This window comes from Capricornis sumatraensis, chromosome 19 (assembly GCF_032405125.1).
Source record: "Capricornis sumatraensis isolate serow.1 chromosome 19, serow.2, whole genome shotgun sequence".
NCBI lineage: Eukaryota > Metazoa > Chordata > Mammalia > Artiodactyla > Bovidae > Capricornis > Capricornis sumatraensis.
The window spans coordinates 26,142,606-26,159,826 of record NC_091087.1 but is presented as its reverse complement, the minus strand read 5'-3'; the positions used below and the strand labels follow the sequence as shown (position 1 = coordinate 26,159,826).

Below are 17,221 nucleotides of genomic sequence, written 5' to 3'. Positions count from 1 at the left end.
ATTTTTACCAAATGCTTTTTCTGTGGCTACCGAGTAGATCATGCATGTGTATCGTTTTTCTTTCTGAGTAGTTTTAAGAAGGGTCTCCTGCCAGTAGTTAAGTTTGACTCTAGTCTGAACCTAGGTATCAACATAGCTGGTAGGGGAGATATCCTGCTGCTCTCTCTCTTTTTTTTTTTTGTGGCTAGTCGGATGAGAACACTATTATTAAAAAATTTTTACCCATGTAAATAAGCAATACCTGCACATGATAAAAAAATAATTATTTAGGAAAAATTCAACCATGACAAGCAAGTCTGTTTTGACCCCGACACTTCAGTTTCTGCCCCCTTAAACAACCACCATGTTCATTTCATTTCCTGGAACACTGAGGTGTTTTCCTGCTACAAGGAAGGGCAGAGGTGAACAGTTGCCTCACAAACTTTATAGCATGAAAATCCTGAAGTATTTTCTGCCTGGCCCTTTACAGAAAAATATGCTGATTCTTCTTCTTTTTTTTTTTAAAAGTCTCTGACCATTTCAAAGGATGATGCTATGATATGCTATGCTATCTTTGTATACAAGTCATTTTATGCGTGAGAGTTTCGGCAGAATGAATTCCTTTATGGGGAATTGCTAGGTCTTCCGGTCTCTCAGCCTTTGTCATGCTGATAGATATTACCACACAGCTCTCTGGGTAAGTTGAACCAATTTACAGTCTCTCCAACAATGCATGCTTGAGCCTGTTTCCGGGAGCCTCGCACTCACAGTGCGCTACTAATTTGATGCTTGCCAATCTAATGCAAATGGTACCCATACTTGTAATCTGGGTTTTTCTTACAATGAATAAGGTTTAGCATCTTTTCTTAAGCCTAAAAAGTAAAAACAAAAACCAAAGCAAAGCCAAAAAGCAAAGAATAGACAACTCCTTCTGAGCCCTTTACTGCTCAGACGACTCGGAACTCAATGCCTGGTCACTCGCACCCTGCGGGATACAGGGCGTGGCTCGGACTGAAGCGGGCGGCCGCTGACTCCCGGTTCCTCCCAGCCCCTCCCCAGTCCGCGGAGCCCCGCCCCGAGTCCGCCTCTGGCGGGCCTGGGCGGAGCACGTGGCCCGGTGGGAGGTGCAGCGCTGCCTGATTTATTCCCGTCCAGGAGAAGGAGTGCGAGCGCTCGGGTCTGAACCGCCCCAGCGCCGGGTCCCGCGCCCGCGTCCCCCCACCATGCCGTGTCCCCGTCTGCTGGCCGCGCTGTGCGGCGCGCTCTTCTGCGCCTCCGGACTCTTCGCCTTCTCCGGTGAGTTGATCGCGCCGCCCTCGCGCCCTCGCCCCTCCTCTCCGCGCCGCTCGGAAGTTCGCCGCCGCGCCCTCCCTCTGCCTCCGCTGTTTACAAACTTGGTCCAAGACCCGGGGCTGAGCCAAGGGGCTACCTCTCCGGCTGCTCCCGGGCGGGCGGCGGGGATGCTCTCGGCCTCTCCAGCTGGGGGTGGGGTTTGGTCGGTGCTAGAGGCGTGAGCGTTGGGCGGGGGCTCGGGACACTGGGTGACAGCCCAGCCTCCCCCAGGAAAAGTGGCTTACACAGAACAAAGGAATCCGCTGTGTCGGGCCTCTGTTTTCCCATCTGTAAAATGAGGCCACGTCCCTCGTAGCTCAGACGGGAAAGAATCTGTCCGCAATGCGGGAGACCCAGGTTCAATCTCTGGGTAGGGAAGATCCCCTGGAAGAGGAAATGGCAACCCAGTCCAGTACTCTTGCCCGGAGAATCCCATGGACAGAGGATCCTGGCGGGTTACAGTCCATGGGGTCTCAAAGAGTCGGACACGAGTGAGCGACTAACATAGTGCTCTTGCGCTCCTTCCACCAGGAAGTTTCTAGGACTCTTGCATTGATAAATCTTTTCCAGCCAACTTTACGTGGAAACTCCCTCCCAGGCCATGCCGGCGGCTGGTCTGTTCATTGGGATTTTATCCTCCGTTTAAAAATAGATATTTGGTCAGATAAGCGAGGGACTGGCTAGGGAGCCAGAGGAGTGGATAGGCTTGGGGCTGGGTGGGGGGTGGGGGGAACCCAGGATGGGGAGAGGAGCTTAGGGAGGGATTCGGAAAAGGGCTCGACCGGAGATGGCGGCTCCTGACTCCCCTCTCTCCCTATGGCCTTGGCCTGCCGCTTTATCTTTCTTGGCCCTCCTCCCCTGCCTAGGACGCATCCTGCTGAGAGCTGGGCCTCCAGCAGGCTGGTGATGGGGATGGGCGATGCCCTACACCGCGGGCAGAGGAAAGGGTGCCCATGAGGTGAGCGGGATATGGCAAAGACTTCAGGCACCACCTCCATCCTTCCTTCCTAGAAATAGGATTGATCAAATTCATTGGGGTGGGAGAGTCATGGCTGAGCCCCTGCTCTGCCATCCGGTGCCGATCTGACCACCGCGCCCCCCCCCCCCCAACTGGAGTGGGAGCCACTTGAAGTCTCTTGGAGACACAGAGAGATGGCTGGGTCTTAAACGTCCCCTTGCCTCGCCTCCCCTGGCCCCACAGCCTGGGCCCTGGCAAAATGTCCCTGGGGAGATCTCCCAGAGAAGGCAGGACCCTGAAATCCCAAAGGTGGTTTTGGAGACCCAGCTTAAGCAGGAAGGGGGAAGCCCCACAGCTGCGATGCGTGTCAGGCGCCTGTCAGGTAGGGAACACCTTCCCCTTTCTCTTTCCACTCTCCCCTGCTTTGCCCTGGAGCTCTGCAGGATGAGGGCCCTTGGGAGGGGGACAGAGGGGAGTCGGATTTTGCCAGGAGGAGCCCAAAGCTCTGGCCATTCTCAAGTCTCTGCCTGCTGCCTGTCAGGTCAGGGAGGGGATTAACCTGCTATTTAAAGCCAATGACTAATGGCTCATTGGGAGCCGCCTTAAGCTCCTGAGGCCCCCACTGCTCATTAACGGTGTTCCCTTCCCTGGAGCCCCCACCCAGCTCTCCAGGGCTTTGGGATTTCAGAGGGGCCCTCCAGCCTGGGATGGCGTGACTCTGCAGGGAGGAAAAAAGGTTTCTCATGTCTCACCCCAAGTAATGCGTAGGGGTGTGGGGTCTGGGGCAGCCCTTCTGGGATGCAAAGATCAACTAGAAGATGTTCTGAAGGTCTGGCTGACCTAATGGGCTGAAGTGCACCCGAGTCAAAGCACTGGGGACAGGCTAACACTTGTCACCTGGGCCCCCAGATAGAAGCTGTGAAGTCCTCTCCAGCCCTCTTCCTACCTCTCGTTGTTGTCCATTGTTTCTCAAATCCACCTTCCTGCTTACCTCTCAGCCTGACTTCGTCTTTTACCAGGAGGCCTGTGGCGGCATCCTTGATGCTTTCCTGGTCTCCTCTCTCACCTGCTCAGTCACATTTCCACGCAGAGCCAGAGGGATCTTTGTGTATTTCTGAGCCACTTCTCCACCCTGGCAGCCCATCCATGTCTCAGCACATGGCCTTGACATTCTCCCTCACCAGCTAGGAAATGGCTTCCCCACTCCTACCTCATGCTTGCGAACCTGAGTTTTTCCTGGCGGCCAGTGGTGGGGATGCTGAAGGAGGGTTAAGAACTCTTGTTCTGCAGGATGAAGAGTCTCCACTTGTCCTTCGTAAGGTGCCCCCCGCCTCAACCTCCCTTTTCAGTGATGTCTTTCTTCCTGATCTGCAGTATACCATGTGTTCTGGGCTTCTGCTTCTTTTTGGAAAGTTCTTTCCTCATTCCCCTGCCTGGCACCTTCCCACTGTGACTTATAGCCAGCTCAAATGTCCCCACCTCTGAACCTTCCAGCTTTCTGGCAGAAACCATCCTCCCTTGGCCCCTCACACAGGCTCCTTCAGAGCTCATAGTGCCTCATTACCTGGTGACTTGTAGGTCACCACCTCTTTCCTCTGACTTCTTTTTTATTTTTTTTTAAATAGGTATTTGCTCATTTGGCTCTACCCAGTCTTAGTTGGAGAAGTAAATGGCAACCCACTCCAGTGTTCTTGCCTGGAGAATCCCAGGGATGGCAGAGCCTGGTGGGCTGCCGTCTGTGGGGTCGCAAAGACTGTCTGACACGACTGAAGCGACTTAGCAGCAGTCTTAGTTGTGGCATGTGGGATCTTCAATCTTAATTGCAGCATGCAGACTTAGTTGAGGCATGTGGGATCTAGTTGCCTGACCAGGGATCGAACCCAGGCCCCCTGCATTGGAAGTGCGGAGTCTCAGCCAATGGACCACGAGGGACGTCCCTCTTTTGGCTTCTTGAGACCCAGACTGCATCTGTCTTAGGGGCCCAGAATATATACCTGGTAGTTGACCACCGCTGCTCCCCCCGCCCCAAATATTTACTCAATGAATGACTTGTTCCTAACCCAGAACTGTCATTGCAGGTGACTTCTGTGACTCCAGCCAGTGCCTGCATGGTGGGACCTGCTTGTGGAACGAGGAGAAAAACCCCCCCTTCTACTGCCTTTGCCCCGAAGGCTTCATGGGCCTCCTATGCAACGAGACGGAACATGGTACCTGTCCTGGGCCATGCCTGCTGCTCCCCACCAGCTCCCAGCTGCAGCCCTGGCTGCTGGCCTAGCTTGTCCCACTGTGGGCAGTGGTCCCCAGCACCCCTCCTATTGTCCGCTGGCCTTTTCCTGGAAGCGTCCAGGCCACTTGGAAAGCTGGGTGCTTCCTTCACTTGGGCTGACTCATCTCCACGTGACCCTTCTTGGCTCCAGGATGGCCCAGGCCCCCTCGGGCAGACTGAGAGGGGGAGGGAGGAGCTGGTGGGCACGGGCAGGCAGCAGGCCGAATTTGGGTGGAGGGTCCTTTGGGGCTTGGCCTGTCTGTTGTCGCCTATCTCCAGCTCCTTCTTGATCACCTGCCCATCTCACCTGCTTCCTCCCCAGGTCCCTGTTTCCCAAACCCCTGCCACAATGATGCTGAGTGCCAGGTAACCTACTCCCTCCGAGGGGATGTCTTCACCCATTACGTCTGCAAGTGCCCTCTTGGATACGTGGGCGCCCACTGTGAGAGCAGTGAGTATCCAGCGGTGCCTGCTCCGAGGGGCAGACCCTGTACCACAGACCTGGCATCTCAGGCCACATGCCAGCATTCCTCCTGCGTTAGGATCTCCTTCGGGAGGATTCGGAACGGGGCAGAACTCAGTTACTGTGGATTGGGGAGGCAGGGAGGGACTCTGTTGCCCTTCCCCAGGCTTCTTCCTGCCTGGTTCTCTCTCCTGGGACTGCTGGTCAGGCCTGATGTCCCTGCAGGGGAGTGAGGGGTGGTGGTGACCCCAGAGGTCGTGGGAGTGTTATTTTCTGTCACTATGAACGAGACATACAGCCTTAGAGTTAAATCCTGGGATTTTTCTACCGAGAAGGGAAAACCAACACATTCTTAATCTTTTGGGGCCCAGGGAGTCAGTTAATATAGTTTGATCCTCAGGGTCTGACAGTGCTGGCCCAAGTGTGACCTCTGGCCTCCTTGCAGAGCTCAAAGAGGAGGGAGAGGTCTGGGCAGACTGAGCCGTCCGCTCACGGTCAAGCGGTCAGAGGCCCGGCGTGTGCAGAGGGGCTGACCAGCCTGGCTCGCTTGGTTATCCACCCAGCCACAGATTGGCCCTGGCGGGTGCCCAGCAAACCTTGCCAGCAGCGTCTGTCCATGCTGTCCTCACTCCTGGCCTAGCTGAGATTCCTCCCACAAACCAGGGCTCTTCCTCACCTGCCATCGGGTGGGTGAATCCAGGCCCAGGGCTGGATCGGGTGAGGGTGGTGGTGCCTGATTTCTGCAGTCCAGGGGGTCTGTCCCTGAGCGGGTGGGCAGGGGGCAGTGTCCTGCTCTGGGCAGATCCGTGGACGGTTTCCAGGGGAAGAAGAAAGGGCTGGGCCAGCCGGGTGGGAGCCAGCTCCGGGGGAGACCAGGTAAGTGTCTGCTCACTCTGCAGCTCAGAGGAGACAGGCCCGGAGGGCCTGTGCCCTGTGCCCAGGGCTAAGACCAGCATGTCTGAGACACTGGGTAGAGGAATGTTGTGGGGGGGAGGGGCGGGTGTTCCCCAAGGCCGCTGGGAGCCCTGGGTGGAGCCAGGTGGGCCCACTAATTACCATGCTGGAGCTCAGGTAACCCTGGGTGTGCCTGAGTGCGAATTACTCATCTCGCCTCCTTCTGCTTCTCGGCTTGGGGTCTGTCCCAGGCTGGATGTGGCCACGACCACAAAGGGTGAGGAACCCCCCCACGGGGACCTTTGCTGCCCCTCCTTGTTAACTTGGTGTGTGTCTTTGGAGCTCTTAAGGACCCCGCAGGCATGTTTGGGGCCTGCTGGGTGTGGACATGAGGACTGAGGACAGAGCAGATCTGGGTTTGGATCTCTGTTCAGCCAGTGGCCTCACTTGTGCCTCTCTCTCCCTGTGAGAGGGTCATAGACCAAGCTTGGCATGAGCCTGGGGCTTTGGAATACAAGTGGAGCCCTCCTGGGTTCTCTGCTTGGCACCTAAGGTCCAGGCTTGCAGGCTTGGCCCCCGAAGACCACATTGCTGGTGAAGGTGATGGGCTTTGGCCGGGGGGACGGTTTGTCCCAGATGGCTGGTCAGGACAAATAGTGAGAAGGCACAAAGGGTACCAGAGAAAACAATGGCTCTCACACTCCATTCAGAAAACTCCTGCCAGTGAGATTCTAGAAAAGTCCAGGCACATGTGCTTTATGTGCAGTGTAAGGACTGTTCGCTGCCGTCTGAGGGGCCCTTCTTCCAAAGCCATCCTCTTGGGGGACCAGGGGGCTGGGCTGGATGGGGCGGGACATGGAGGAAGACAGGAGGTCATACTGGTATCTGCTCACTAGCCCACCCCCTGTGTTAGAATAATTGCTGCTTGATGTCCTGTAAAAAAGAAACCACCTCCTGCAGCCTGGTGGGGGACTCCAGCTGCCAGTCGTGACCTGTGGGCCTCGCCTGGAACCTTCTAGCAGCCCAGTGTCCCAAACCCCCTCACAACTCTGCCCGGCCCCTCTCTCTCTTCCTCCCTGTGCACTTTGTTTCTACACCTCCTCCTCGGCCCTCATCGTCCCTTCACGGTCTCTGCTCTGGGTCCTCGGCAGAGGCCACAACTGTCTTGTTCTCGTGTCTTCTGGGCAGCACCTGCGTGGGTGGCCCTCTGACTGCCCTTCCCCCCTCAGCCTGCACCTCGCCGCTGGGCATGCAGACGGGCGCCGTTGCCGACTCCCAGATCTCTGCCTCGTCCATGCACTTGGGCTTCATGGGTTTGCAGCGCTGGGCCCCGGAGCTGGCCCGCCTGTACCAGACGGGCATCGTCAACGCGTGGACATCCGGCAACTATGACAAAAACCCCTGGATCCAGGTATGGAAGGGGTGGCCTAGGGGTGGGTGATGTGATGGGAGAATGTGGGTGCCTATGTTGGGGGGGACGCCATGGGAGGGTTTAGAACGGGTCCAGGTAGCAAGGGAGCCGGTTCCCATGGGTGAAGTATCTTTTAAGTGGAGGGCTGCTCTGGGAGCCTGGAGTGGGTGGGTGGGATGAAGGGAGTGAATACGAGGCTGTTAGAGGGGGGTTTGCCCTGTTTGCAGCCTCTAGAAGCTTGTCCTTTTTTTAAAAAAAAGCCTTTATTGAATTTGTTACAATATTGCTTTTGTTTTATGTTTTAGTTTTTTTGGCTGTAAGGCATGTGGGATCTAGTTCTCCGACCAGAGCAGGGTTGGAGCCCACGCCCCCCTGCACTGGACGGCAGATTCTTAACCCCTGGACCACCAGGGAAGTCCCTGTAATCTTGTCCCTGTGTCCTGAGCCCTGGGTCCAGAGCCTGGAGAGGGCCAGATGAGAAAGCCCCTGCTTCTTTGTCCTGATTGGGGGAGTGATAGGGGTAGAAAGAACCCGGGAGATAGGGGTTCTGTTCTGCCTGCCCTGGTCCAGGTGAACCTGCTGCGGAAGATGTGGGTGACAGGTGTGGTGACCCAGGGGGCCAGCCGCGCAGGGAGTGCTGAGTACCTGAAGACTTTTAAAGTGGCCTACAGCAACGACGGGCGCCAGTTCCAGTTCATCCAGGCTGCAGGGCGGTTAGGAGATAAGGTGAGGTTTATTGGGAACCCTGAAGAAGGGCTGTGGTCAGCAACCCCTGGGGGTCAGTGCTGTTTGAGGGCTCCCAAGGAGGTGAGGGTACCCGGGATGATGAACCATAAGGTGGGTTTTCAGGTGTATCTTGGCTTGCAGAAATTGGGAAGCCCAGATTGTGTCTTTGTTTTTAGTTGCTCAGTCATGTCTGACTCTTGTGGCCCCACGGACTGTAGCCTGCTGGGCTCCTCTGTTTATGGGATTTCCCAGACCAGAATATTGGAGTGGGTAGCCATTTCCTCCTCCAAGGGATCTTCCCAACTCAGGGACCAAACCCACGTCTCCTGCATTGGCAGGTGGATTCTTTACCACTGAGCCACCAGGGAAGCCCTAGATAAGAATAGTGAGACTCAAGAAGTTTCAATGACTTGTTGAGGGTGGCTGTAGTGGTGCAGATGGGATGCATTTACAGCCTTCAGGGACACCATGTACAGCTGTACGGGCTATGCACAGCTCAAGGGCTACTACTTAACATCATTCACCATGTAGACCTCATGTGTACTTCTGTCTGTGGGAAAATCGTTGTTACAAAGTCTTTTGAGAAAGGAGTACCTTTTCCTAATTTGCACAGAGGCACCCTGTAGATCATAGGTGGTCCTGAGTGAAAGATGAGGATTTACACCTACGCCCTGTGGTGACCAAAGAAGGTATGGAAAGGGGAATCTGTTGAGGGCTGTGGGCTGTCTAGAGGAATGGGGAGCTCCTGCCAGCTCTGCTACGCACACCTCTGTCTCCAGGCCCAAAGTGGAAGCCGGGGAGAGACCACCCCAGGAAGCGGGACTGCCCGCACTGACCCACTCCTCCAATCTGCCTCTTCCCTCCTAGATATTTGTGGGTAATATGAACAACAGCGGCCTGAAGATCAACCTGTTTGATAGCCCCTTGGAGGCGCAATATGTGAGACTGGTGCCCATCATCTGCCACCGGGGCTGCACCCTCCGCTTTGAGCTCCTTGGCTGTGAGTTGGATGGTGAGTGCCAGTGGCTCTGCCGTCCTTGAAGATGGCTGTTCCTGTCCCCTCTTTTCTCAGCCAGGGTGAGGAGTTGGGTAGGCAGGCAGCAAAGCCCAGGAACCTGGGCTCACACAGAAGGATCACCCGGCCTTAAGCAGTCCTGCCCAGTTGCTACGTGTTCTAGAAGCTGGTTGGTAAGAGGAAAAAAGGACTTCTGCGGCTCAGTGATAAAAAATCCGCCTGCAATGCAGGAGAGCCGGGTTCGACCCCTGGGCGGGAAGATCCCCTGCAGGAGGAAATGGCAACCTACTCCAGTATTCTTGCCTGGGAAATCCTGTGGATAGAGAAGTCTGGTGGGCTATAGTCCATGGGGTTGCAAAGAGTCAGACATGACTTAGCGATTAAATAGCAAATGACAACAAAGAGGAAAAGAGATACCACTTCAGTTTTCAAAATATTTCCAGGTACTCTCATTGGTTCCTTGAGCTTCTAGAACATGTAGCGTTAGTTCTGTTTTGCAGATGTCAGTTCTACGAGGGCAGGGAGTTTGTGTTTGTTGTGTTCACTGCTGCATTCCCAGTGCACTGATCATAGGTGTTCAATAAATACTGATTAATGAGTGAATGAGTGAAGGAGGAAAGTGAGGCCCAGATAAATTGTTTATTAAGGGCACACAGCTGGTAGGTATTAAAACTTGGTCTGAATCCCTGGGCTTTGACACCCACTCATCCACTGTTTCTCCCTCCCAAACCTATAATCTGCATTCAGGGGAAACATTTCGGGACATGGAGGGTCATAGGGCTGGAGACGTGCTTCTTGTCTCTTTCCGGACCTTCCGGAGAGATCAGGGTACAGGGGTTGGGCTGAGAGCATTGTCTGCGCAGCTCAGTCCAGCCTTGCTTTCTCCCTGAGGGCCAGACAGTTTTCTCTCTTTGCAGCCACAGTGCCACCTGCTGGCCGCTGGCAGAACTGCAGGGCTCTCTAGGCAGAGCTTGCGGAGCAGATGGCTCTCTGCCTTTCTTGTCCTAACCCAGGGCCTACCCTTTGTGCCTCCTTCCCCTCTGTGGACCCTCTGTTATCGCATTTCAGTTACCACCCAAAACCACTCAGAGTTGAGTTCAGTGCCTGTCTGGGGTTATTCTTTTTTTAAAGCATGAAGTAAAGTCAGTTTATTTTTGCTCCCAGAGTCACTGCCTTTTGAATCTAATTGTTTTGGGGAGTTAAAGACTATCCCTTTTGCTGAAAGAAAATTTAAACAATTGATAAAGGACAGAAACAGGTCTGGGAACCCACATCCTGGGCTCCTCTCCCTGGCATCCCTCACTACTTGCTGTCATAGTCCGAAGCCCTTGCCTGTTTAAAGTTGTTGACCTGAGCCTCTCATGTCACAACTGGCTCCTTCTAAGGCCAAGAGAGGGAGGGTGTGTTTGGCAAGGGGAGGAGGTAAGCTGACTTGTTTGTTTTCCTTAAGGATTGGACCAGTCTCCTTTCCCTTGTAGGCATTTGGGTATTGGTGAGAGTATTGGTGTGTGTGTGTGTGTGTGTGTGTGTGTGTGTATACATGTGTGCACGTGCGTGGGACTTGATCTGGGCATGCCCTGTACCAGATCCCTCTTTACCAGCAGGCACAGTCTCCTTGGTGGATTGATTAGTTATTTAACTCAGTAGATATTTATTAAGGTATTTATTAAGCTCCTTCTGAGTGTCTGGCTCTAGGGAGTAAGGCTGTTGGGTTCTAATGAGAGAGTTTGATGTGAGACAAGAAGCAAATATAAAAGAAGGGTCAGATAGCAGTAAGAATAATAAAGGAAAAATTAGCAGGAGATGTGACGCTGGTGACTTCGGGTGAAGAGAGGGAATGGCATGGGGACTGCTCTGTTGGGATGGCCTTTGAGTAGAAGCTTGAATAATGCAGATCAGGCCATGAGAAGAACTTGGAAAGGGCATCTCAGGTGAGGAGTTGGTGAGTGCAAAGCCCTTGGGACATGTTGAAAGGTAGAAGGGAGGCCAGTGGAGCTGGAGCCTAGAAAATGCAGGATAGCTTGGTGGGTGATGGGCAGAGATGGACCAGGCAGGGACCGTGTGGACCATTTTAAGGATTCAGGCCTTTGTACTGAGAACAAGAGGCAACCATTGTTGTGGGGGTGCTGATAGGCTGTGGTTAGAGTTGGGTCTAGAAGGGATCCCTCAGGCTGTGTAGGGAGAATGGAGGCAGAGGGGCATTGTGAGTGAGGGGGAGATGTGTAGAAGACAAGGTGGCTTGGGTCAGGGTGGCGGAGCCAGTGGATTGGGTGGATGAGTGTCTTCCACTCCAAGTGAGCTCCATGGCCCGGCAGAATGAGCATCACTTGGAAGCTTGTAAACTTCCAGCCCCAGCCTAGACCTGCTGAGACAGAATCCTTATATTAACAGGGTCCCCTAGTGATCTAAGGGCTTCCCAGGTGGCACTAGTGGTAAAGAACCCACCTGTCAATGCAGGAGACATGAGACAAGGGTTCGATCCCTGGGTTGGGAAGATCTCCTGGAGGAGGACATGGCAACCCACCCAGTATTCTTGCCTGGAGAATCCCATGGACAGAGGAGTCTGGAGGGACTACAGTCCGTGGGGTCGCACAGAGTCAGACATGACTGAAGTGACTTAGCTCTCACGCACGAACCAGTGATCTAAAAACCATCAGTATTCTGGTTCAGATGGTGAAGAATCTGCCTGCAATGCAGGAGACCTGGGTTTGATCCCTGGATTGGGAAGATCCCCTGGAGAAGGGAATGCAGCTCACTCCAATATTCTTGCCTGGAGAATCCCATGGACAGAGGAGATTGGTGGGCTATAGTCCATGGGGTCACAAAAAGTCAGACACGACTGAGCGGCTAACACTTCATTTCACTTCCACTGATCTACGAGAAACACTGCTCTGGTACCTAGGTGGGGAGTCTGAGGACCAGAGTGGGGAGGAGACTTCCCCAGGGTCACACAGGGCATGGTGGAGCTGAGAGTTCTGCTTGGTGCCCTGCCCAGTTCTCTTTTATCTGGTAGGCTGTCTGACTTCTGGGGAGGGGGCCCATAATGATGGGGAAATGTAGCGCTGGAAGCAAATGGGCTGCAGAAGGGTGCACCATGATCAAATGATGCCTTGGCTCCTCTCCAGAGTGCTCCAGGTTTGTGCCAGCCCCGTGGCCTTCCAGGTCTGGAGCTTTGGGATGAGCCAGCTCCCAGCCCATCAGCCTGTCTTTATGGGAGAGGCTGGAGGTTACCTGACACACCACCATCACAAAGAGATGGTATGATTGATCAGCATCGGCACTGTCTGAAGGCAAATGTCTTTACTGGCAAGGTCACCAGAATCTGGGGAGACGGTGATGTAAAGCACTGTGTGCTATCGTCTGCTCCCAGACGGCACCATGGATTTGCAAGTCTTACCCCGGATTCTGCAAAGGGACAGCCAGTTGTGCAGTGAAGATTCTGACATGTAGGAGACATACCCATTATTCTCTTGGGAGTTTTTTTTTTTAAGATATTTATTTATTTGGCTACACCAGGTCTCAGTTGCAGCATGTGAACTCTTAGTTTTGGCATTACAGGATCTAGTTCCCTGGCCAAGGATCGAACCTGGGCCTCCTGGCACTGGGAGTGTGGAGTTTTAGCCGCTGGACCACCAGGGAAGTCCCCTCGTGGGAGTTTGTCTCCTGCCCATCCCCAGCTGTTCTGGCCTCCTGCGGGTGCAGATGAGGGTACAGAACAGCCCAGCACATTCCTGAATGTTTGGAGCAGGCCCGAGTGAACCCAAGGCCAGCTTCTCAGGCAATCTTCCCAGGCACGTCAGCAGCAGAGTAGTGAATGTGTAAACCCTTTGGGGGGTGCTGTGGGGCAGGGAGCCATGGTCGTTCCCGAGCCTCAGGAGTTCTGACTTCTCAGCTTCCACCTGCTGGAGAGCAGGAATGCAGTTCTATTTATTCATCACTGGGTCATCACCAGGCAGGCCTTCCCAGCTCTGAGTGGGTGCAGGAGTGGTGGAGACAGTGTCGCAGTGTGGCATGGTGATTAGCTCTGTGTGTGTGTGTGTGTGTGTGTCAGAGAGACTTGGGGACAGTGCTTAATGGCTCTTAGCCTCAGTTTTCTCATCTGTGGAATGGGGTTGCTAATATCCTGTTGATTCCGGTTTTTGTGTGGTGGATTAAATGACTGAAGTCAGCACTGAGTCAGTGAGATGGTTACTATCAGGTACTCCAGGACTTGGCAGTATGAATTGCAGCTGTACTGTAGGAACGACAGGAAGTGCTGTGAATCCAGAGGAGTCCCACCTCAGTGAGGTGGTCAGGGCAGGCTTCTTGGAGGAGGGGTCTAAGAGTCAGGCTTTGAAGGAGGGTGAGAAGTGGTGGATCAGGGCCCTGCCCTGGTGTGGAGGGAGAAGCGTGGTGGGTGATCTGTGCTGAGCTGAGGTGTGGGTAGGGCTGTCAGCAAAAAAATATTTAGACCAGTTAGCTGACTCTAAAAGGTGGAAGGAGAGTGTCCTTTTGTTTTTCATGGTTTTTAAGTGTAACTATATTCTTCGGCTGTTCTGAGTCTTCACTGCCGCGTGGACTTTTCTCTGGCTGCTGCAGCCGAGGGCTGCTCTCTAGTTGTGGCGCGCGGGCTTCTCGCTGCAGTGGCTTCTCTTGTGGCCTGCAGGCTCCAGGGCTCAGTAGTCTTGGTGCTTGGGCTTAGTTGCTCCATGGCATGTGGAATCTTCCTGGACCAGGGACTGAACCTTTGTCTCCTGCATTGCCAGGCAGATTCTTTACCACTGAGCCACCAGGGAAGCCTGAAGGAGCTTCTGTGTGTTCAAGAGGATGCCAGAGGCTTGTCAGAAGCCAGGGTTCTTTTCCCTTCACTGCCTTGCTCTCACACCCACCAGGGGAGGCTGTGGATCCCAGATCTGGGCGACAGCCCCCCACCCCCACCTCCTTGTTGGCAGGATGCACTGAACCCCTAGGCCTGAAGGATAATACCATCCCCAACAAGCAGATCACAGCCTCCAGCTACTACAAAACCTGGGGCCTGAGTGCCTTTAGCTGGTTTCCCTACTACGCACGACTGGATAATTGGGGCAAGTTCAACGCCTGGACCGCCCAGACCAACAGTGCCTCTGAGTGGCTGCAGGTGAGTCAGGCTCCTCCGGGGATGCAGGGTTGGGGTTGGGTGGGGCTGTGGGATCTATGACCCTGGACCAACCCTGGCTTCTGCTTGCCAAGAAGGAGTTTCTTTGAGCCTTGTTTGTGTTCGACTTTGCTCTTTTCTTCCTCTTGTGTTGCCACCTTTCTGCTGATTCTGTCACTCAAGGGTCGGGGGGTGGTGGAGGAGCTCAGAGCTGCTCCTGTCAAGGTTCTCAGCCCCAGGTGCTGAGTGTGTGTGTTTGTGTGGAGGTGGGGCCACCTCCATTGGCTGCCACAGGGTAAGGCTGAGTCCAGGGACAGCAGGGCAGGATGGAGGAGGTTTGTGTCGGGGTTTCTGTGCCTGCTCTCAGAGGATGCTCTCTAACTCGCTGAGAGCACACTGTGCGACAGCCCTTGGATTTCACTGCAATTGGGAAGCTCAGGAGAGTCATGGAAAACCAGAGCATCCTCTCTTATCTCTGAGGAAGCCGGTCCTGGTAGGGCGAGGACTTGCCTGGGGCTCCCCTTCTGGTTGGCAGTGAGATGGTTTTGTAGCCTGGATCTTACTGAGTACCGTCTTCTCCTGGTTAGCTGGCAGGCTCCCCAGGTTGGACTAGGGGGCAGGAGGGTGGTGATGTCTCTAGGCCCCAAGGAGCACATTAGCCTGGGGAACTGGGTTCCATGAGAAGCTGCCTGCCTTTGGAATCCCCCAGGACCATTGTCAGGTCCTGGACAGCCTGCAGGGGCCTCATGAGCAGTTTATGTCCCTATAGACTGTGGCCTCTCTGCCCCTGTTGCCATTGTACAAGGGTTGCCTGGGGCCAGGCTCTGAAATCTGACCTTTGTTGCAGTGAAGTGCTTGACAAAGTTGGTGGGATTATTTATGCCCATTTGATTGATGGGGAAACTGAGGCTCTGCCAAATGAAGTAATTTTCCCAAAAATAAAATGTATGCCTCAGCATGTATGTGTGCCTTTTTGATTTTTTTTTTTCCCCCTTGTAGATTGACCTGGGCTCCCAGAAGCAAGTGACCGGCATCATCACCCAGGGTGCCCGAGACTTTGGCCACATTCAATATGTGGCTGCCTACAGGGTGGCCTACAGTGATGATGGTGTGACCTGGACTGAGTACAAGGATCCGGGGACCTCGGAAAGCAAGGTGAGTGTGTGTCCAGCTGTCCTGCCTTCCCCACTCCAGGGGTGCCCTGCGAGTCAGATCTGGGGGTCTGAGGGGGAGGAGGACTGGCTCTGAGGGCATCCTGACACCTCCTCTTCCTCCAGATTTTCCCTGGTAACATGGACAATAATTCCCACAAGAAGAACATATTTGAGATGCCGTTCCAGGCTCGCTTCGTGCGCATCCAGCCCGTGGCCTGGCACAACCGTATCACCCTGCGCGTGGAGCTGCTGGGCTGTTAGTGGTAGGCCTGGCTGCAGTGACCGGAAGGGCCCTGGGGCAGATGCTCCTTTCTGTGGACCTGCTGCCTCCTCCGCCTTGCCCTCCTGATTGTAGCTGACCTGGGGCAGGCAGTGTCTCCCTCCCAGTCACCTCTCCCTCCCTCCTCTTCCCTTGCCCCCTCCCAGGGGTCTCTGGCACCCAGTCCTCAAGCCATCCCATTTGCTTAGGCACGGTGGGAGCTGAGTAGGTCTGGGATGGACAGGGAAGGGCAAAGTACAGAGCGTGGGTGACCTGTGCCTCTCAAGGTCCCCACGTCCAGCCCCCGTGTCCTCCCTGCACCGCTCCCACACCCCACACCCCCAGGGCCCTGGAGGAATAAACAGGCCCTGAGGCCCCAGGCTGGAGAGAACAGCCCGAGGCATGACGCTGCACTCCTGGCCCCCGAGACGTCCCCTTCATCCCCTCCCACCCCCCCACAGACGCCTCTTGACTCACTGTCATCCTGAAGCCTAGAAAGAGGTAGAAGGTGGGGTGGGGTGGGTCTGTGGAGTGACGGTGGAGGAGGCGGATGAGCATGGAGAAGGCGGGGAGCCCCTCTGTGCTGGTTCTTTACCCCAGAGTACACAGGCAGCTTCCAAAATATATTTATATCACCCCCTGAACGCTCGCTGTGGTTCGTCATTGCTCCGTCGAAATGGGCTTCCGCCTACAATGCAGGAGACCCCGGTTCGATTTCTGGGTTGGGAAGATCCTCTGGAGAAGAGATAGGCTACCCACTCCAGTATTCTTGGGCTTCCCTTGTGGCTCAGCGAGTAAAGAATCTGCCTGCAATGCGGGAGAGCTGGGTTTGATCCCTGGGTTGGGAAGATCCCCTGGAGAAGGGAAAGGCTACCCACTGCAGTATTCTGGCCTGGAGAATTCCATGGACTGTATAGTCCATGAGGTCGCAAAGAGTTGGACACCACTGAGCGACTTTCACTCACTCAATGGGCTTAGACTTGGACTGGTTGCTACCCCCCACCCTCAGCCCTCGCTGAGCCCCAGCATTCTGTGACACCTGACCTGGCTGCAGAGAGGGAGGAGGCTGCTGGGGGGCAGGGGCTGGAGTCCCACTGGAGGGGTCAGGACTCTTCCCCATAGTTCTCCTGTTTCAAAGCCATGCAGCCCAGGGCCTTAGTTGCTGCCAGGTGAGGGGCCCCTGGGAGCCTGCGCAGTGGCTTCCTTCAGGCCTGCCTTTCTTTGCTCCTTTCTGGCTCCAGGAAAACAGACGGAGGCAGCTGGTTTTCCTCTTCGGCAGTTTCCATTTTCTTTGCCACTGGAACGGTGGGCTGGAGGAGCTGTTAGAAACTGAACCTAGGCTGCTTCCAGAGCCGCGGGAGGCCCCAGCGTGGGGTGCAGTGTGGGATGGGGGCGGTGGCAGGGCTCTGCCAAAGGGGCGAGGTGCTGCTGGCCAAGCACACTGGGTCCTGGGAAGCCACTGACAGTTTTACTCCAGGGCTGGGAGGAAACTCCGGGGGTACCCCTCTTCCCACTCCCCACCCTTAGCGAGGAGCCATCTGGAAGTGGCTCCTGTGTAGGGGGGCACACTGCAAGCCAGTGATCTGCAAGGGGGGCTGCAGATAAAGGAGGGACTGACTACCTGGGAGAGGGGCATATGCGACCACCCCTT

The 17,221-nt window shown here is 54.9% G+C and overlaps 1 protein-coding gene across 3 annotated transcripts; it reads left to right on the top strand.

The window, feature by feature from the left end:
* Positions 1–1,097: 1,097 nt before the first annotated feature.
* Positions 1,098–16,193, top strand: MFGE8 (milk fat globule EGF and factor V/VIII domain containing). Of its 3 annotated transcripts, XM_068991114.1 has the most exons (9): positions 1,098–1,275; positions 4,348–4,476; positions 4,858–4,986; positions 7,122–7,303; positions 7,874–8,029; positions 8,897–9,041; positions 13,976–14,160; positions 15,157–15,312; positions 15,435–16,193. In XM_068991114.1, exons 1-9 carry the CDS (start codon positions 1,203–1,205, stop codon positions 15,570–15,572), a joined length of 1,293 nt encoding a protein of 430 aa, XP_068847215.1. In that variant the 5' UTR covers positions 1,098–1,202; the 3' UTR covers positions 15,573–16,193. The 3 variants fall into 3 exon arrangements, with proteins under 3 accessions (XP_068847215.1, XP_068847216.1, XP_068847217.1); XM_068991115.1 differs by lacking the exon at positions 4,348–4,476; XM_068991116.1 differs by lacking the exons at positions 4,348–4,476; positions 4,858–4,986.
* The last annotated feature ends 1,028 nt before the right edge of the window (positions 16,194–17,221 follow it).

Excerpts from the sequence above, each read along its gene's own strand:
- MFGE8 (XM_068991114.1), top strand. The coding sequence starts at position 1,203 with ATGCCGTGTCCCCGTCTGCTGGCCGCGCTGTGCGGCGCGCTCTTCTGC. Across the intron at positions 4,477-4,857 it reads ATGCAACGAGACGGAACATG|GTCCCTGTTTCCCAAACCCC; the intron begins GTACCTGTCCTG and ends CTTCCTCCCCAG. Across the intron at positions 7,304-7,873 it reads ACAAAAACCCCTGGATCCAG|GTGAACCTGCTGCGGAAGAT; the intron begins GTATGGAAGGGG and ends GCCCTGGTCCAG.